The sequence below is a fragment of the Diorhabda sublineata genome, chromosome 8 (genome assembly GCF_026230105.1).
Source record: "Diorhabda sublineata isolate icDioSubl1.1 chromosome 8, icDioSubl1.1, whole genome shotgun sequence".
NCBI classification, from domain to species: Eukaryota; Metazoa; Arthropoda; class Insecta; order Coleoptera; family Chrysomelidae; genus Diorhabda; species Diorhabda sublineata.
Window position 1 is genome coordinate 25,055,503 of NC_079481.1, and position 21,621 is coordinate 25,077,123.

Consider the following 21,621-nt stretch of genomic DNA (forward strand, 5'->3'; position numbering starts at 1 on the left):
TTATTTCACATACATCAAACATACTTGTCCTTTACTTCTAGTATCTTCAGTATTGCTAAATAAATGTTATTATCTTCAACTAACTGATTCGCATGTATTAGAAAGACTATCAATGATAATGATTTATTATCATTCTCGCCTCAATACACATTAATTTAACACAATTAGATAACAAATATAGGTTATCTTATCAGTAGAAATTAAATCAATCCATTCGATATAAATCCGTCGCGGCTTCGCCTGTGGTTTATTGAACCTCGCGTAATATAGGGATAATTCAATGAGAATTGACTTATGTATTCTATGCATTAATTCAATTTGTTATAAAGAAAAGATCAAATCGATTCCTGCCGTAGGGTAGTCTGAAGGTATAAGGATTATGCGTGGTATAAAGACTGATTGAACATTATCGGTGTTCCAACCTTTAGAATAAGTCTATGTGCCGGGAAATCTGAAGGATTGAGAGTGTTTAGGAACTCTGATAGGTTTTGCACAGCATTATCAACTTGTAACACAGAATCCATAGATCAAAACTCCATGCAGTCTTCATCAAATGGATGTAACCCTTTTTAAATAAATCGAAAAGAAATTTTCAAAAACGGAGAAATTAGATTTTAGATATTCACACAGGGCCTATTTCTAAAAAAGAATCGCTTTGATATCTCATTTTGTCATGAAGAATTGCTAAATTTTTGTTCAACTCTTTGAACTCTTTCCAAGTCGAATTTTGAAAATCACAGAAATTAGTTTTTAGGTGTTTGTACAGAGAATGTTTCAATGCAAAAACGAAGTCGATATCTCAATTAGTGGCCGAGAAAAACGAAAAAATCGAATTTGCAAACATACCCCGTTTTACCGCTTTAAAATCGAGATTTCGCAAAATCCTTTCTTAGCGTATATATCAATACGAGAAAAAAAATAAATTTGAATTAACGAACCATGATATATCAAAAAAACATAGATTCAAGAATTATCAGTTCAATTGAGAATTGGAAAAACTAATAGATTTGAAATATACGGAATGATCCGAAACGCCTATTTGTAAATATTTTAACTTCCTTGAAAGAATCGTAATGTATATTATGAAGTTATTCGACTCCAACCGCTATGTATTTGTAAAATCTTCTTGTAACTAAATCAAACTGTTCCTTATCAATCCACGCTTTAGAGCTTTCTAGAAGTTACAATTGTCCAGTTGGAACACGTAATCTCTATTGCGCAGAATCGTAACAGTGCAAAGGACGTTTTTCGAAAGGTTGGAACGAACCTATAGATGTTATAGGAACATCTAACTTCACATGTCACACGTCAATGTGTCACATTAAAAATATGACTGTCAAAGGCGAAATAGATTATTTCAATGGAGAAATCCCTCAATTTAATTTGAAAAGTGATATTCACAATCATCAAATGCAAGCTACAACAATTTGTAACCTATTTTACTTAAAGTTTGCAGTTGCGTGTTGGTCCAGTTTTCAAAGAATCGTCTGTTTTGAAATTTCCATAGAAAATGTTTCTCACTTAATCTAACAATCCAGCATTATGATTTTTTCATTGATTATGATACTATTAATATTGATTGAAAAATTTGAATTTCGGTTATTTGAGTCAGCCGAAAAGCTGTTCAAATGGATGCAATTCACCAAGGTTGCACGGTCATTAATAAAAGATCTAATGATGAAGACTTTTTTCTTCACATACCAGCTATCGATTTTAAAGGCTTATTGTCATTTTATTGCCGAATTTTAGATTATTTTAGATTACAAACTGATAATATCATCACATCGCGTCTTTTTTGAGAAATTATCACTTTACAATCTCATTTTTATCAATTCGATAGATAGAAACTTCAATAAAAAATAATTTGATCAAACTTGAAGAAATAAAAGTGTATTAATCTAGATTACTCTATTAAAGTGTTTTGTTCAAAATTTTTTGACTTTCCGATTCATACACCACTGAAAAGGAACATTAAGTCGATGTTTATACAGAAAGAACAATATGGCTGTCAGGATTCTTATAGGAAAGGAGTTGTTCAATAGAACAAGCGAAGTCGCCAGACCACACATAAGATGACTCCTCAAAAATTATTGGTTGAGAAGTTCCAATACACCTACCTATCCTCACGTATGTATCAAAAACGAAAGTGAAACTTCAACAACAACAAAATAATGAGGATGACTGAAATGAAAACGGTATGTATAATTAAGACAGTGAACCTTGGAGATAAAATGAGAAGTCAGGATATTAGAGAAAAGCTAGAAATTCAGTGGTGAGGTTAACGTAAACGAAATTGAAGAGATCATGTGGAAGGAATTTTAGAGTACGTATGAGTGAAATAGGTGAAGAACCAGAAACCAAAAACATACAGACTACCACCAAAAAGATGGTATGAAAGCAGGACGCTTCATATTGGGAGTTAAATAGGACTATTTTTGTCAGTGAAAGAGGTATTGGAAAAAACTTCTGCAAATTTCTTGGAAATCCCTTCAATTTTTACTACATTTTCACACATTCATCTAATATCTGTTATTCCTTTGACTTGAACACTCATCATTCCATAAAAATCTTTCCTACTCAACATGCATCCTATTTTTATATTCTTCAGCCCACTGCAAACTCTATTCTTCTACTTCTATTTTGACGTCTCAAAAGAAGTTTCTCTCAATGTCCATTTTACTGTGGAGGTACACAAAGGAAGATCCCTAGATTCAGTGATCTGAGCTGCTAACTACGGGCACGTGAAGGTTCGATGACATTTATTGATCAATACATGGGGTGGGCAAAAACTTGAGGGGTAGTGGATATGATGCTTTTTTGCTACAGTTGTTTATGTCGAGGGAGCTGTAACTCATCTCATCTAATAGTAAACTTGGGGAAAATTAGTTGTAAAAAACTTGCCTCACTGCAGCAGACCTCGTTTTCAAACGTTGGCAAAGTGACACAAAGGACTGAAGAGAACGGATAGATAACCCGTAAGGTGAAAGTGTTTGTATTGTGGAAAACGATTAATTACTATATTGTAAAAAATGCAAATTCAAAAGAAACTTTTAGATCTGATCCATAGAATCTGTGACAACGCTAGGCTACACATGTCTGTGATTACTTTTAAATAATTGACGAATATTACATCATCAAACTATTATCACTTGGATATAATTCAAGGACAGAGAAGACGTCGAAAAACATGTCGCCAAGTTTTTTGCCACTGAGCAACAAAGTTCAATACTGATGAAATTATAAAACTACCATAAAAATTACATCGTTTTTTAATAAAGAAATTCTTTATAATACTAATTAACAATCAGAAAACAGTTTACAGGATTAATTATATTGTTTTTATCCTGCTTGGACATAATTCGTTTGAGAACGTATGATTAACAAAATTCTATAACTAATTTATTTATTTATCCAAAACCGATTTCTTCGAAATAACTACTATTTATATAAATTTGAAAAAAACAAAAACAAAACCTTCGGCCACCTCTATTATGCGGGGCACTCCCCCATTGTCCTACTTGAAATAGCGCCAGTTTCTCTAAAAACGTCGCGACGTTACGTCTGCTACATCAGACGGCGATGCCGCAGTCCGTTCACTCCAACGCGTACCTGGCAGCAATAGGGAAATTTACTTTTAAAATTTCTTTCGAATACTAATGTTTCAAACTAGCTTATTTTCAAGGTAAAATTTTTTTCAATTATTTGTATTTATGCCTGGTAGTTCATTTCATACTTTTTTGTGAAAAAATCACATGATTCATACATCATATTATTGGTAAAAGTTCGTCATTATTTTTGAATTGTCACTTGTATACTAAATATAGAATCAACATTAAGAGTGGAAATAACATATTAAGAAATGTAACTGCTTGTTTGAAACTTTTCATATTCTTATTCAAAAGAAAAAACTTTCTAATCAGATAATGTGTAACATATTCTAATAGATAATACATTTTTACTTATTCATTTAGTAATGTATGAACTATTAAACTAAATTAATGAATTCGTGGATTGTAAGAAGTTGTTTGGAAACATTTTTTTATCAAATGTGTTTTTTGAGATATGTCTGCATCTGACAAACTAATATGCGTAGTAAATTCTCGTTATTTTTTATGTTTTTGAAATAATGAACAAAACTGCACGCTATCCCAAACAAACAGTCGATATTACCATCCCAGTCGATAAAACGCTCACCAACTGTTGAAAGTTATTGCTTTCACTGAACTTTCTACTCATAGATGTGGATAATCTTATTTGATTCCGCTCAAACTGTTACGCTGAGGAAATGTTTATTCGAATTATTAATCTTTTGTCCTTAGATATACCCTTCGATATATCCATATCCTTTTTTGCCGAGGCACCGGAGATACTCGATACCAGTGTAGTACTCTGGAGTTCCGTAGTCTCTTACACTTCGAGAGAATGTGGATATAGATACAGAATTTGCTTGCTAAACTCAACGTTTTGAGGTATCGATTGATTCATCAGGGTTTTTTGGCTTTTACTGGTTATCTTGTTTGTACCAGAGAAGTTTACTATCCAGGGGAACTACCAGACATTTCTCCTCCGTTTTCTACCCAATGGTATAATTATCCCATATCCACTCCTACCGCTTTAACTTGAATTTTAAAGTTACTTTGTACATGAAGTTACTAATTGAAATAATGCGTTGTTCATTTGAATTCCGTTGGATTTCGGAAAAATGTTCATCAAGAAAACATAAAATCACTTTTGGTGTGAACAATACCTTCAAGCAAGGTATAATTAGTACAATACAATTAACAGTTGTGCGTGTCATCGTTGTATAGTTACCTAATAAAACATAATTCCATCTATTTACCGGCCCAAATTTAGAAATTAATCACAAAATGTTCGTTAATAGTCACTAAGTTTCATAGGTTATCATCTAGAATGGCCCCGAAAATCAATCATGAAGAGCTAAATTAAAATACATTAAATTGGTCACAAAACGGATAATATTATGGTTCAGGGGTTAATACAAGATACCTCAATAAGTTATTGATAATCCTCAAAGCTATTTGATATTGGTAAGAGGTAAAATTTAGTTGTTAACATTGAAAAAGTTTGAACATCCAAAAATAGTTATTTAGATTAAATGTTGATTCGATAAGTCATAGATGGCTCAATATGTTCCAGCAATTGGTCAGCTGTTGAACAAAATCAATTTTCTGCAAGCTTTATATTTATTTATAAAATACAGCATGAAATGAGCAGTTCCAGACATATTGACTGAATTTTTCCTTCATTTTTCGCCATTCCATTTCAAAGGGTTATTTATTCTCATATAAGTTGAATCTAAACTAACGACATTTTCCACTACTTTCTCTCATTCTAGCGGTTTCTTTATATTTCATAAATTCCTTTGATTATCCTGGGCCAATGTCCGACTAATGTTTATCAAGCTAAGCCTTGCTTAAATAGTATTTTTTGCCCAAAAGCAATGGGTCTAAAAACATCGCTTTTGAATAATTGGGTACGCTCTGACACTAGCGCTGATTTAAATTTATGCTACACCTTTATTTTTTCTTGTAACGCGTCAATTGCTTGTTTACGTCACCAGCGCCGATCGAGTTTCGCCCGTCAAGCTCCAGCAGCATGCACATCACGTATTAAGAACTTCTAACCGATTCTCTTATTGTTCTTATGTTCCAGAATCATTGTGTCGTTCAGAAAATTTGTCGTTGATGACTTTATTTAATATATAAGTCTTGTAATAATGAATTATTATTGAACCATACTGACCAATGCTCACCATTTCGTGAGTAATTAAATTTATTCCAATTACAATAAACTATTTGCTAGAAGACCTTGAGATTGTTAGTTTTCAATACAATCATATTAATGTCCTATGATTTGAAGTGAGTAACCATTTTTAATTACAAATTAAATTACAAAATTCTTAATTTGGGTTTTTTATGAATGTAGCTAAAAATGTACTAGTCACAAATCTGAATTTAAGTACTTCTGGATGAGACAAAAACTGTTGATTTGAAATTTTGAGTTGAGCTTAGTTTTCATAGAACCATAATTCAATATCTATTCCTTAGCTTCTCGTTTATCATCTTAGTGGAATCCGATTTTTTTGAATCATGAAGAAATAAAAAAATATATACTTACAAGAGACATATTTGAAGCAATTTACTATAGAAGTAGATATCTCAAATTAAACTTGACTTTATTTAATGATACTTATATTTGGTAGATATCAACTACCTGGTTCAATTCTATTTTCAAAAATCCCATACTATGATCAAAGACAGGTGTTGAGGAACCACAAATTCATTAACCATCAAACGAGGTAAACTGTGAAGTATATTCAACAAAGTTCGCATTAGTAGAAGCTTTGTATGTTAACACCTACTCACATAATTAATTCAAAAATAAACAATATTTAAATTTAGTTTTACATTTTCAAACTAATAAAGGCAGTTACATGATTACATTTTGTATATATATATCAGAAGTTAAGCTTCCGTGTTATTATCCTAATATAAATTTTCCAGATAAAACATCCTAGAAACCAAAATAGAATGGATTTATTTGAATTTATCGAAGCCGCGTCTGGATTAGACTTTAAATTCTAACGATGTTTGATAATGAAACAATTTTCCTCGGTGTCTGATCCTGCTTTGTCTTTGAATAACAATTTAGAAATCAATGATATCGTCTCAAGCAGATTCAATCCTTCAGGTAAATATGAATATTTGATTTATAAACAGTTCATACAATATAGATATTGATGCATGTCATAAAACAGTATACAACGTTGCCAGAATTATAAAATAGGAGAAGATTAACAAAATATAAAACAAGGTTAGGTTGATCATCTAATCATTATCATCATCATCTAAAAATTTTTCGTCCCCGGTATCACTAGCCTGCAAAAAATTTTTTTCTTCTTTTTTTTCATGCATCATAGCTTGTTCTTTAAACTGACTATTACGGTCTAAGTTTTACAATGAAAAAACCTAAATTATAGTCTCAAAATGAATAAATATCGGTATCTATTATATGGTAAGAGAATTCAAGTTATTTGGTGGTTTTTTCCTTTTCATCGTTTCAAGCATTGCTGTTAACCATTTCTCATTGTAGCGTTTATTATTATATCCTCATGAAACCTTTCTCCATGTGCATCTGATACGGCTCCAATATTTTAAGGAAAGAAATCTAAATGGGATTCAAAAAAATTAATCTTGAGTGACATATGCATCCTAAATGTATATGAGCAGAAAGAAACTCCCAAATGATTTGTCGGTAGTTTTCAGCTTTTGTATTCCCAAGAAAATCATCACGAACCTCCACCAAAGACCCCAAGTTCTTTCCTACTTTGCTCACGTATCTGCGGACCTTCCTTCCTTCAATTTTGCATCCCTGATTCGAGGAAATTTTGTTTTTAGATATTGAGAACCTGCACCATCTTCATTCATAGCTTTCACAAAGTTTTGCATTAGTCCCAACTTTATGTGGTAGCAGAAAAATTTTCTCACTTGGCACCAAGGATTTCTGAGATACTTTTTTAAACCCAGGAGTTAAACTTTTTCTTAGAATCCAATTTTTTATTTTCTAATTTTTTTTGCGCGACTGTCACACTCACAAAGAAAACTGTAAAACTTTGTGTATCCTCTGTTTAAACCAGTAAATAGTAATAGTAATACCTTTAGATTTGCAAAATTTTCCTCCATGTTTGTAGCATGTGCAACGGGCAGAAATGAGTAATTATTGCCATTATGGAGTAGAACGGCCTTGAAGCTTATAAAAAGTGTCCATTCACTAAAATTTTCTGAAAAACCCAGAAGACCTGCAGCATCATTACAATGTAGCAAATCATCTTCTTTGGAAAAGTGACTCGTAATAACTTCTCGCCCCGTACGAAAATATGAAACTCTAGTACTTTATCCAATAGATTCCAACTCTTTTAAACTTGATCTAACTAATTGCGCTTCAGATTTTGAAAGTCCCAAGTCTCTAACAAGATAATTTAAGTCATCTTGTTTGAGTAAATGAGGATCTTTAGATGAACTGGAACATCCAGGCAAAGTGTATGAAGATGAAGATGTACCGGCGAAGAGAAAACTCGATTGAGATGGTAGACCAGAGATATTTTTATTTTCCACCTTCCCATTAACTGGAAGAACTGGAGGTGAAGTGCCTTCACCACGTGGAAATGTGTCTTTTTGCAGATGGGACGTTCGGGTATACAATCTTATTTTTATTTTGAGGATCCTCGTATTGATGTCATACAGAAATAACAATCATTGGCATTGTGAACGGCACGGATTTGTGCCTTCCTTCAAGCCAAACAAAGTTCTCGAGCATCTGTTGCAACATACTTTTTGCAACCAACTCTAAGAGAACATGAAACTTTCTGCAAAACTTATCAAAATATGTGATATAAAATGTGAACAATTACAAGACAAGCTGTCACTCAACCACTCAATCGGCCAACGGGAATAGATTCAGAACATTTGAATCGTCATATTTATTAAAAAAAATTTTAATGGAGGACCAGTGTTGATACAAAAAATGAGAAGTGATGAAACTCGTGACACTGCAAATGCTCTGGAAATGTTAATACATTATTTTTAACAGTATCATCAGTGGAATTGTGTATTTATTAATTGTTTTGAAAATGGAACTAGGAAATTTATGTAATCAAGTTTTGTGTTATATGAGACCATTGAAAATCTGAGATAGTCAAAATTTCTCAAAAAATCACAAGTTTTGTGATGTCGCACATCATTTTTGGAATACCTTCAGCTTCGAAAACGTTCATAATGTGAGAGCTGTAGACTTGATTGATTTGTGTGTGCGTCTTCAGTCTTATGTCAGAATAATGCCGACAAACATTGTGACTGAAATCGAAAAAATGTGTGCGCTGATTTTCAATGACTAAAAATCCTGATTTTATTATATCTGCCGAAATTAAAAAAGGCCTTAGAAGGTCGTAATAACAAAGCTAGAAACATTGAAAAGACTGAACAATTAGTTACAGGCTGCTAAAATCCAAACTCATTTGGGATTGCCTAAAAAAATTAAACAAGGAGGGCAAGAAAAATAAAATTACTCTACAATGGATTCTGGATACACACCGAAGCGAAAGGAAATAAAATAGCTGATAAGCTAAAGCGGGGACAGACAAGACCTTCATGGGATCTGAACCCTTCTGTGGTATCAACTACAGAGCAATGGAAAAGGAGGTAGATAGTAGCAAAGCCAATTATTGGGACAACCTATAAGGGCTGGGACAGGCAAAGACTCTGGACCTAGCGGCATGCAGGTTTTGTTGCACAAGGACGAAACCTGAAGATGAAGATCTCTGGCAATTAAAGCCATCCCACATTCGAGAGTTTTTAAAAGGAGTGGGATTAATAGATCAACTCTAAACACATGTATAGCGGCAAGAAAGTGGAACACAATAGATCCTTTGGGTGGCAGTATATACGAGATCCCAAATCCATACATACAGCTGACTTACTTATCTGTCCTTTAACCGAGCAGGTGCCATTTTCAGAGTCGGCTCTCGGACTAATTCGAGATGATACTCAATTGGTTACCTAAAAATATTTGTTATAATTCATTTCAATCATGATTACCCACGACAAGCAAACTTATTTAAATCTTAATTCATTTTAGGTTCTACGTCTTACGAAAAACAAGATTTCAATGGAAATCATAGACATTTTCATAAGCTAATCATTTCACCTGACGTGAAATTTGATTTTCATAGTGAATTGAAGGTTTGTATAAATATATATGATGTAGTCAAATTGATTCGAGATTTAAACAAAATTTTTGACGTTTGCATTTCGCAGCGCTGTTATGCCTTGTCAACACAACACAAAGCGTCATACGTTGACACCAAATAAATTGAAGTTTTCAAATATGCTAAAATAAAGGTAAAGAAATGGAATAAAATGATAAATAATACAAGTAGATCTTGTACTAATTGATTTGAGAATATTTTGAGATGCATATATTCATAAGAGCATATTAATAGTCATAGTATTCTCGGGAATTATTTAAAAATTCTAACTCAGGTGTCCTTACTGCCATAAGTTACTGTTGAAGAATGATTCGTAAGTTGGATATAAGTTATTGAGTAATAATTAAGTACAAACGATACGAAAATCATTAGATTTTTATTTAGAAAATACAAAAATACAATTTCATTGTCATCGAAATCATGATTTCGTTAATTTTCATTAACTAGACAGAAGTCACGACTGAAGAACTTGTAGATATGACTATCAAAATTGATAACTGATTGAATTACAGAAGTAATTACTAAAAATTTTTTCCACAGAAGTTGTTATCAATTGCATTTCAATTAATTGAAGAGAAACGCAAGCGTGTAAAACGGAATGAAAAATGTTTGTTAAAAACTTTGAAACTTTTTACTCCTATAAGTGCGCTTTCGTGTTGAAATTCGATAAAAATTGTGTGATTTCAGGTTATTAGGTCAACTATGTACGAGCCCGTTCTCGATCGATGTGTCACTACTACAATTATCAAACCGAAAAGACATTCAATCGATGATGTTTGTATTTATGACAGCACCAACAAAATCTCTCAGGACTCACCGCCTGAAAAACCTTCTAGGCGACAAAATAAATTTTCAAAACATATCTACTCACAGAAGGAAAATGAAAGTGAGTGTTTTTCATCCTATTATAACATATATAAAATAATTTTACATCGATTATATAATTATTATACAGAGTAAGTTTTATGTATGGAACGCATCAATTATCTCGGGAACGGCTTGTATTATTTTTATAAATTTTTGTGAACAAGGGTCTTGTGATATGGAACGTATTATGGTGGCATCTACCTTGTTATCAGATATTTCCTTTTACTGGAAAAATGATGAGATTTGTTATTTCAAATGGATCACCCTAAATATTTCATGTTTTTATAAATTCTTAGGAAAAACTGATTATTTTTTATTGAATATTCTCTATACCTGGACGCCATAATATCGGAGTTATATCAACAGTTATAATACATTTAGGTGGCTATGACTGCTACAATAACAAATTTGATGTTTCAATAAATTATTATTGTATTGAAAGTTTATTGAAAGTCACAATTGATCGTTTATCTATACGTTTTCTATACTTTCTAACCTGCAAAAATTGTGTATCGGCCCAATGGCCGACGAGAAAAAATTATGAGCTCGTGGTTATATGCAACTCATCAACTAATTGTTCCAAAATGACGGCTAGACCCAGAACAAAAATGAGCTATTCTCACTCAAAGAACAAAACTGTACTTGCAAAACCGCATTCACGCTCTAGAGAACCCGACTCAAGACTCTAAACAAATTCTACATTAAAATTACGTAACTAAAAATAAGAAAATTTCGTAGTAGTAATTCTAGTCTTTCTTCAGCTCCAAGGTCCAACGTGGATTCTTGAGATATAAGATTGCTTTAAAATCATTTTTTCTACCGTTTTCAATAAATCTAGCCTCTATAGTCCCTATCAGGGATTGATTTTGTTACAAATCAGTGTAGCTTACTAGAATCCAAATTGTATGCGAATTTTTTGAAATTCAAAATGTTTCCTGTTGTTTTACAAGATTATGAATAAGATATGTAAGAATCTCCATCAGAAACTAGTGTAACTCAACTTGATGCGCCTCTTAATAAATGACATGTGATATTCTATCACAAGAAAGTCTCGGAAGAGTTTACAGAGCCCAAATTAATTCCAAAAAGATAATTAAGGCACATTGGCTTCTGAAGGAACTACATGGAAAGTGATTTCTCATGCTGCAAATGTTTAACATGTTTCACCTTTTGTTTAAGCAGAACATTATCAACGAATTTTGACTAATGAATTTATTTCCAAGTCTATGATACAATTATTTACAAAAATTAGGATAACTGACTCAAATTTGGACAATAAATAATGGAAAGCTACTTATCTTTGCACGATGTTTTTAGAAACGTATAACATAGTTGTTCGTCTGTTTGTAGCCTACAAAATTTTGTAATTAAAATGAATTTTAGAGGATTTTTGTATCATCTATCACCAGACTATCGAAGTTGTCGTATATACGAAATTATAATTGTGATACTGTTTACATAGGACAAACAACAGTGTATTTGGTAAATAGATTCACGAGTTTACATTTTGATGAAAAATTGAAACAGCACCAGTAAATTATGAAATAACAAAAAAAAACATTGATTTAATTATAAACTTTTGAAACAGTATCGAACACAGTGGAAAGAAAATTCTTAGATATATTTTAAATAAATACCAGAAATTGGGAAATTTCGAGCCTTGGTAAGAATAAGGAGAATAGTATTTTGAGTCTTGTGATATATCCATATATAAGTTTATAGTGTGAAAAATAGATTCAATCAAAACTTTCAAAAATATTTCTAGGAAATCACTTGATTTGAAAAAAAAATATAAAAATGCATTCAACGATAGATCAAACAATAGATGATGAACAATTGCACCTTTTTTCAGTATTTTATAATATTTATTGTGATATAATTGTGATACTGTTTACATAGGACAAACAACAGTGTATTTGGTAAATAGATTCACGAGTTTACATTTTGATGAAAAATTGAAACAGCACCAGTAAATTATGAAATAACAAAAAAAAACATTGATTTAATTATAAACTTTTGAAACAGTATCGAACACAATATAAAGAAAATTCTTAGATATATTTTAAATAAATACTAGAAATTGGGAAATTTCGAGCCTTGGTAAGAATAAGGAGAATAGTATTTTGTGTCTTGTGATATATCCATATATAAGTTTATAGTGTGAAAAATAGATTCAATCAAAACTTTCTAAAATATTTCTAGGAAATCACTTGATTTGAAAAAAAAATATAAAAATGTATTCAACGATAGATCAAACAATAGATGATGAACAATTGCACCTTTTTTTAGTATTTTATAATATTTATTTAACTTGAAGTTTTGATTGATATATTAAACAGTTTGGTTTGTTGGCACAAGTAAGCATGTGTTCGAAACATTTCCGCTGTCATCAGTTAAAAAGCGTTAGCAGTAAAGATGACGACTAGAGAAAGAAGAACTTCCAGTGTGTTACAATTTGCAAAGAGGAAATTTTCCTTTAAGTAATAACACTCGTTAGATGTTATCATCAGTTTGAAAATATCGCTCTCCTTTATAAAAAAAAGAGTGCGTTATGACCACAAGTTTATAAGAAAACATTGAGCGAATGCTAGTGCCCTTCACGTCTAATCCAAAGGTAAAAAAGCAACGATACGGAAAGTCTTTAATTAAAGGAAGCAATTGTAGAATAATTTATATCTTGATACTCTACTAATACGGCTCCGTCGATTTTTCTTTCATTCACGATGACAAATGTCACTGACATAAAAAGTTCGGCTAAACCTTACTGTATCCTACCGCTATGAGTTGTTAAAAGATCATATCTAGATAGGTTCTTCTGATACTAGATGATTTTTCCGAATTTAGGAATAGGATTGAAGTAGCTGCTGCAACAATTCCTCGAGAGACACTATTTATCATCTTAATATGTGCAGTGTAATGAAACATGCTCACATTGGACGCTTGTAGGCTTTTATGTTGCTTTTTCATATCATTCATAACTGTATGTTCAATATAATTAATATGTACTATTATTAATTTTGAAACACCCGGTAGTTTAGGATCCAAATCAAATGACTTGAAAATTGGGAGATTTATTAAAAAAGTTTGCATTATTATTTATCATGTGCTAAGTGAGAGATAACTAACAAATTGTCTGGGTAAAATATGAAGAGTAAACATTTATTATAGTTTATCCAAATATATAGGTGTTTCAAAAGTCTAATATAAGATTTACAGCATCGCAAAATATCATACGACACTTTAAATATCTTGTGAAGATTACTATAGTTTTACTGTGGAAGTTTACCATGACTAAAAAAGATTACTGCACTATAGAGATTTGATCACTCTCTATATCTAACTTCATAGATACTTTAAAGGAGAATATTAGCTTTTTTCATTAATGGGATTCTCTACAACTTGGTTTAAAACTTGTTTTCAGATTCATTACAAAAAAACGTTAAGAATATGCATTACATTAGAAACCTACTGACCATTTCTCAATAATATGGAAAAAAAACAAAAAAATAATTGATATCAATGTAGTAGTCGTTGAATATTGAATATTCTCGCTGCGAACCCCTTGGCATCGTTAATATCTCAGGCATGACTAATCTAATTGCAAGCGTGATTTTTCTTTTTAATTTATCTAAATTGATAATACTTTTGACATAATCCCACAATAAGAAGTCTGATCAAGAGATTGTGCTAGCCATTCTATCGATCCGCGCTATTCTATCTATTAATTTGGAAAAATTTAAGTAAGATACTACCGGGCATTGATTTGGTAATGGAGCAATACTCCATCTTGCTGAAACCATATTATATTCGCAGGATCCACAAGGTTTGCTGGATCAGGATATTAGTTTGTGAAAATTGGCGCCATATTAATTTTGAGCAGTTCTAAATCTTAATCCACATTCAAGTTGCCATCAATTAAAAAGGGATATACGGATTTTAATGATATTGCGTATATTATTTTTTTCTACGACCGTGCGTTTTAACCCACTTTCCCGCACGCATTTTAGTTTTGAAAGTGTCACTTTCCCGCACTAGTGCAAATTTTGACCTTATTAGATAGCTTTTTACTTCGGAGGTTATAACTATTGTTACTACAGGTAAATAAATATTTACGAAATAGTCCATAAAATAAAATTTAAACGTTTTCTAGCTTTCTGTAGCATCTTTAATTTTTTGAAAATATAAAATAATAAAGATATTTTCTATATAACCTTGTACATTCTTCCAAGGAGTGTCACAAATCAACTATCAAACCACCCGGGTTTGATATCAGTTGCTATGACAACCCAGGCGTGTAATTGTATAAAACGTAAAAGTTGTTCAAAACGTCTTGGAAGTGACCGAATAAGTACAATCTTCTTCCAAATTAAACCACATTAAACCAAATAACTCCACTGGACCGGCAATTCTTACTAGTCTACAGAATGCAACAAATTGTGTTTTCAATATTAATATTTATAATACTTAGTAGTTTTCAATTAAAGTTTTGTATATTATTATGTTTGTTGGAATAAAATAATTTTTTAAAAATGGGTCCTTGTATATACGGCCGTAGAAAAAATAATGTTCCTAACTAATGCGTAAAGTGTCATTCCCGCACTTGACCGCTTGCCCGAACTCCGCTCCGCGTCGTTCGGGACAACTGCAGTCGCGTGCGGGAAAGTATCACTTTCCGCACTTGTTAGGAAAATAACTATTTCATCAATTGAAGATTTTCATTAGAGCAATAGTGCCAATTTTGACGATTAACATGACCGTGAAGTGTGAATGTACTCTCATCAGAAAACAACACAACTTCTAAATGGATCAAATTTTTATCTAGAATTGCGTTCATTTTTCATAAAAATACGTTCTTCTAACAAAATCATCTTCTACGATCTCCTGATAATGAGTTGGTATCATTTTATAGGAATGCATTTTATTTTCATTCAATATTCGAAAAATTGATGTCTTCCTAACATTAAAAATTGTTAACATTGAATATGAATGTGAGTTATATTGAAACTCAAGCGTAATATTCTATTTCGTATCATCACTTTATTGGCAGCTACTTTTTCATGTCTTACTCACGAAACTGCTTTTCCATTTTGCCAATTGTTCCTTGGGTTGGAATAAGCGAAAAACTTCCATTTGTATGCTAGTGTTATCTTCATCATCAAAAATTTGTAGAGTGGTTTCTGATATTATACCCTACAGTTAACAAAATTCCAATGACAATGATCACTTCAACGTCTCTAGACCTTTAAAAAAAATGTTTTTCTCCAACCATCAAAAAATGTTGACATTTTTGTACTATTTTCTAGTGCAAAAGCCAACAATTCCCTTACCGTACACAAATTTCCTCATTACTTAGCAACACTTTTAATCCTAGGATTTAAAACGCTACTTTTAATCCTAGGACTAAAAGTACTACTAAACTACTACAAAAATTATATGATTAGTACGTCTACTGACGTCTAATTGACAATCGATATTTACCAACAATACCAGATATCCATGACTACCGACTTGTTATCGCTGTTATAATTAATAGGTGCTCAAATTTATTACCAAATTGTTAACGATTTTTGAGTAAAGCTAACTTTATTTTAATTTTGACATGGTTGGAGAAAAAATAGTATATATTATACGGACTAAAAGTGCCTATTTATATGCACTTTTAATCCTTATAATATAATATAGGTACTATTCTTTTTCTCCAGACCTCCACAGCTTTTATTACCTCCTCGTTGGAAGAAAATTTACGACCTTTTATCTTAATTTTATTTTAATCTGGTGAATAAGGGGGTGTTCTAGTAATTCAAATCCTAAATCACGAATTTTTTGCATGGCAACTTAAGATTTGTGTGCAGAGACGTTGTTCTGCAAAAAACAAAACACCTTTGGATAGCTTTCCGCGTCTTTTCTCTTTAATTTTTTTTTTAATTTTCTTATCCAATAAATGAATCATGATTACTCCATGGCAATTCCAAAAAACTGAAGCAAGAACTTTTCCAGCAGATTTTTGGACACGAAAATTCTTAGATCTTGGGGAACCACAGTGTCGCCATTCCATCGATTGATTCTTTGTTTCTGGATAGTAGAAATGTACCCAAGTCTAATCCAATTGGGATTAAGAAGTCTACATCGTTTTCAAATCGAGCACAGATCGAACGCGATGCTTCTACACTTGCACGCTTTTGGTCAACATTCAAACATTTGGGGATCGATTTTGCAGCAATTTTTTTCATGTCCAAATTGACTTGAACTATATGATGAACTCGTTCGTATGAAATATTCAGTGCTTCAGATATCCGTTTTAGCCCAATTCGACGGTCTGATAAAATCATGTCATGAACTGCATCGATATTTTCGGGGGCTGGCACAGAAACTGGCCTTCCTGATCTGTCATTATCTTCAATGGAAAATTTACCTATTTTGAAGCTTGCAGTCCAATTTTTCAGGGTCGCATACGAAAGACATTGATCACCAAAGGTATTATCATATTTTCGTAAATATGCTTACCAATTAACCCTTTTAAATACAGTTGATGATGGTGATGATGATGATGGCTCGATAATCCAATTTTTCGATTTTCACAATTTCGGTGGACATCTTTTTTCTTTTAATTTCTTGCTTATCTCTGGTTTACTTTTTTGACGCTTCTAATAAGTTATTGTTCGTTGCTATGGTAACACAATATTTGGTTTATGCACGGAACTGGTCTAGGCTAACTAGATATCAATACATCATCGTAATTATAGGGGACCTATTGGCTGGTTTAGATATTTTGGCACGCTTGAGAAGTACATTAGAGAGGGGTAATTGATTTGTGGAGATCGGCAGGTAGGTAAAGGTCGTGTTCCGCATTCCTAAGTGGATAGCCGTGCAACGATTTTTCTGAAATAGGAGAAGCGTGCTTACGAATTAGGCAAACGGATCCAAAGAGGAATAAGGAAGAAAGAGTTGGAATTTCTAATCTTTTAAAGAAGTCCCTGCTGTTTAGTCCGAGCAAATATCTAACATCTCTCTTTTGTAGATTGAAGATTCGTTCAAATTGCGTCCCCAGAAGGGAAGGGCATATCGAATATTCGACTTAATAAGGGTATAATAAACTGTTAAGGGGGTGGATGAGTTCGATTCTTTGGAAACTTATATCAGCGCAAAACAGGAGGAACTTCATTTTTTAGATAAGACCGCAATATTTAACTCCCATTTCAAGCCTTAAAATTTTACAGATTCAACGACGTCAATAGTACTTTTATTTAATAAAAAAGGCTGCAGTGTATTTCTATATGATAAAACTTTAGTTTTAGAAACGTTGAGACACGCATTATGATTTAAGGGTGATTAGTTCACTAGACATAGTTCTATGAAGTTCCGTGAATCAGGGTTGCTCCAAGAGAAAATAATATCATCTGCAAATAGACATATTTTACCACTGATATCTAGATAGGCGGTGTCGTTTATATACAGAATAGGGCCTAGTACGGAGCCTTGGGGCACTCCACATCCTATTGACTTGCAAGAAGACATCGTTGTATCAACCTTTACAAACTGACTTCTGTTGGTAAGGTATGACTTAAACCATGCGAAACTGTAGTACGGCAATTTGTTAATTAAAATATTATGATTAACACAAGTAACTTTACTTTATGAACAAACTGTATAAATAAATTAATTATAAAGAACAGCTGATTACAAAGGTTCTTAAACTGAAAACTAGGATAAATTAACATGCTCCACTCTCACCTAACACTCCGGATATGATAGTTTAGTACACCATAATAATTATAAGAATATAAAGCACCAGTAACAGTTTTCGTCGTGGACGGTGAATCACAATGAGATTGCGATTACTAGATCATCAAATTCCGTTGCAGAACCCCATTCGATTACAAAATCCAACAGTATTCGATAGTCGGATAATTTCAATGATATTGCCCAGAAGCTGATAGTTTAACACCTAGCCAAAGTTAATAGTGTAACTATCAGATGATTTGTGATAGTGTAACAATGTGTTCGAAGAAAAAATTTGTTTTCATTAGTTTTTTTGTGTTATGTAATTTATTTGTGTGATGTATTGACTAGTGAACTCAAGGTAATATGAATAAAAAGGTAAATTAGTATTATCGTGTATATTTAAAAAAAACAGATACTTCACTATGTATTTTCTTAAATATATAATGTGTTTAATATATGACGCAAACCTTTCGGGAATTGTTAAATTTTTACTTGTAATAAATAAATGTTATATAGATTATGAGATTTTTGAAGCTCTGTTCATTTTTTTAAATGCAGCGAGTCAAATATTATTCGAAATCACACTTTTTCATGATTTTAGTATGTAATATGTCCTTAAATATAATTGTCATTCATTAGTACAGTACAGTATTACAAAATTGAATTGAAATTACCTAAACAAAAATAATAGCTTTATAATTTAAAATATACCAAAAAATCTCTAAAATGTGGGCTCTTTGAGCCCACGTAATACACAACCAAATATATAGTTAGTTTTGGAAATAACAGTACAGTAAAATAAAGCGTATAATGTCCCACATCTCTCAGTGAATGTATGTTATCGATAGTACTGAAGCTATTTCTGAAGCTAGCTGGTTCTCGTCCTAGTGCAGCATCCAGTGTACTTAGTATACTGTTATTTGGAATTTTTGTGAATATTTGATTGGTAGCAAACTTATTTGTCGATAGATCTTAATGTCTTCTTTGATGTCTTTTATGTATATTATGTTGGAACAAATACAATCTTTTAGTATTCATTTAGATCGTAAGCAACTAGTAGATGTTATTGCTACGACTTTCCATATTTGAAAAGATCGACTATTATTCCGTCGTTACTAGCCGCCTTTCCATTAGTCATTTCTTTCAATGTTTTTTCTATTTTTCTATTACAAATAATTCAAAATTACAATGTGGTGTCTAGGAAACACAGGCGGAAACTTAACCTGCCATGGTATAAAGAAAATAGCAACATTTGGGCCGTCTCAAATGACGGACAAATACATAATTATATAAAGGAGACATCTACATGGAAAATCGTCTGAATATGATGTTGATGATATGTAAGTTTGAAGTGCTACAAACTATCTGAATCTGACATACTTGGTGCAAGCAAACTGCAGTGAGACCTTTCTCAAAAAATTCTTTTTCACTCACAGTATCCATCAACGCCCCAAACATCTCTAGAAATAAAAAGATATTCTCTTTATTCAACTATTAAATAATTTGATTGTTGGCATGCCATGAAGGTTTACAAAACTAAAAATTAACAATAAATTGAGTGTAAATATTTTTTGACAAATTCTTATGAAGAGAAGAATAAACGTTAGACCGCGAATTGGTAATTCAATATCGATTGCAATAAATATGGTTAGCTTATTTATGAAGTATCTGTCAGTGTAACCCTTGTTGGGTTGTTTGATTTTTTACCAACGGCATGTATCAGTTTTATGGAAAGGGATAGAATTACAAGAAAAAAATTACAATTATTTTTTCACGTCAATGAGAAGTTTTTGTTATCTAGAATCAACAAACCTCTCTAAATATTCCATAATATATAATTTTGCGAATCTAATAATTAGTAGCTACATTTCATTTTTTTTCTTATCGTATCATCTCGAAGAGGAAAATATTCAAAAGCTCAGCAAGACACAACAAAAACTGGATTAATACCATGTACTATGTGATCAAATTTGACCAAGACTGATAAAAAACGTTTTTGCAATTATTTTGATACTAAACTATTATCGCCTTCTAAATAAGGTTATTGTTGAATAGGCTGGGATGGTCTTCAATAACTTATGCGAATTATTTTTATGGCTTAAATGAACTCATGGCGTCTTCCCCGAAATAGATATCTGAGTGTCTAAAAGAAGAAAAGTCACAAGGAGCCATAATTGATGCTTTTGATCACGTACCATATTGAGCATATCTTTTGCGATCTTGTTTTTGCAAAAGATTCAGGTCTTTTGGTACAAGCCTAACATTGACATACTTCGTCTCCAAAAAATTAATAAAAATATGCCGATCCATAAGAAATGATAAGAGCCACTGCTATCTCTCGCAAGCCGACACGATGATATTTGAGCAGCATTTTTCCAACTTTTAGCGGTTAGCGCCGATGGTAGATGAACGAGTTTTTTACTTCACAACTTTCAAAAAACTTTGTGTGTCACTCAAATATTTGGATTCGAAATAAAGTAGACTCCCCCAAAACACTTTTGCAATGATATCCTAGCCATAATTCCATTGCAAACAAAAAAATTCAAGCAAACTCAGAAAATTTTCCAATATACTCTATTTTTGGTTTATTTGGAGTCTGGTTCATAACACTTTTTTTGGCCGAAAGATATCGTCCAATTAGCCATTAGCTGCAGAGTTAAAGGTATCACCTGTTGTCACTAACGCATTGGATAGATTAATGCTATATGTTTGACACCCAGGGGTCGTTCAAGGTCAAAATATGCCCTCAAATTATTACGGAATACGGGAAAAGAGGATATCGATTTGATTCCAATTGGCGATAATTCGATGCTTGATTTTTATCTTATCTTAAATGCAGAGGTATAATTATTATTGCCGTCTTAAGGCAATTGGGAAAAGTGCCATTTTGAAATGAAACTTTAATCAAGTGGTAAGGTGATTTAATATGCAATCGGGCAATCGAAAACATTTTTAATGTAAGTCCATCAGTTCCAAACGAGTATTTGTTTTTAATGTTATTAATTGTGCAGCGAAGCTCTGCTAAAACTACAAACATAAATAAGAAACTGTTTAAGTTAGCATTAGCATCAGGAAGATATGAAAGCGAATCATGAGAAGAATTTGATAAATTTTTGGCTACATTCACTATGTAATTATTAAGGATATCAGGTGAAGTAGAGGTTATGCTCGATGCCTCATTTCTTAGATCATTCACAATGGACCATGTTTCTGTGGAAACATTACGAGAATTGGCTAGTTTCCTATTA

At 32.1% G+C, this 21,621-nt stretch overlaps 1 protein-coding gene across 1 annotated transcript in view; it reads left to right on the forward strand.

The window, feature by feature from the left end:
* Window positions 1-3,528: 3,528 nt before the first annotated feature.
* The window catches only part of LOC130447247 (uncharacterized), a 33,079-nt gene continuing 14,986 nt past the window's right edge, over window positions 3,529-21,621 (forward strand). The window contains exons 1-4 of the mRNA XM_056783958.1: window positions 3,529-3,682; window positions 6,525-6,711; window positions 9,655-9,758; window positions 10,472-10,670. Coding sequence (XP_056639936.1) covers window positions 6,618-6,711; window positions 9,655-9,758; window positions 10,472-10,670 — 397 coding nt within the window. The 5' untranslated portion in view covers window positions 3,529-3,682; window positions 6,525-6,617. The remainder of the gene's footprint in view (window positions 3,683-6,524; window positions 6,712-9,654; window positions 9,759-10,471; window positions 10,671-21,621) is intronic.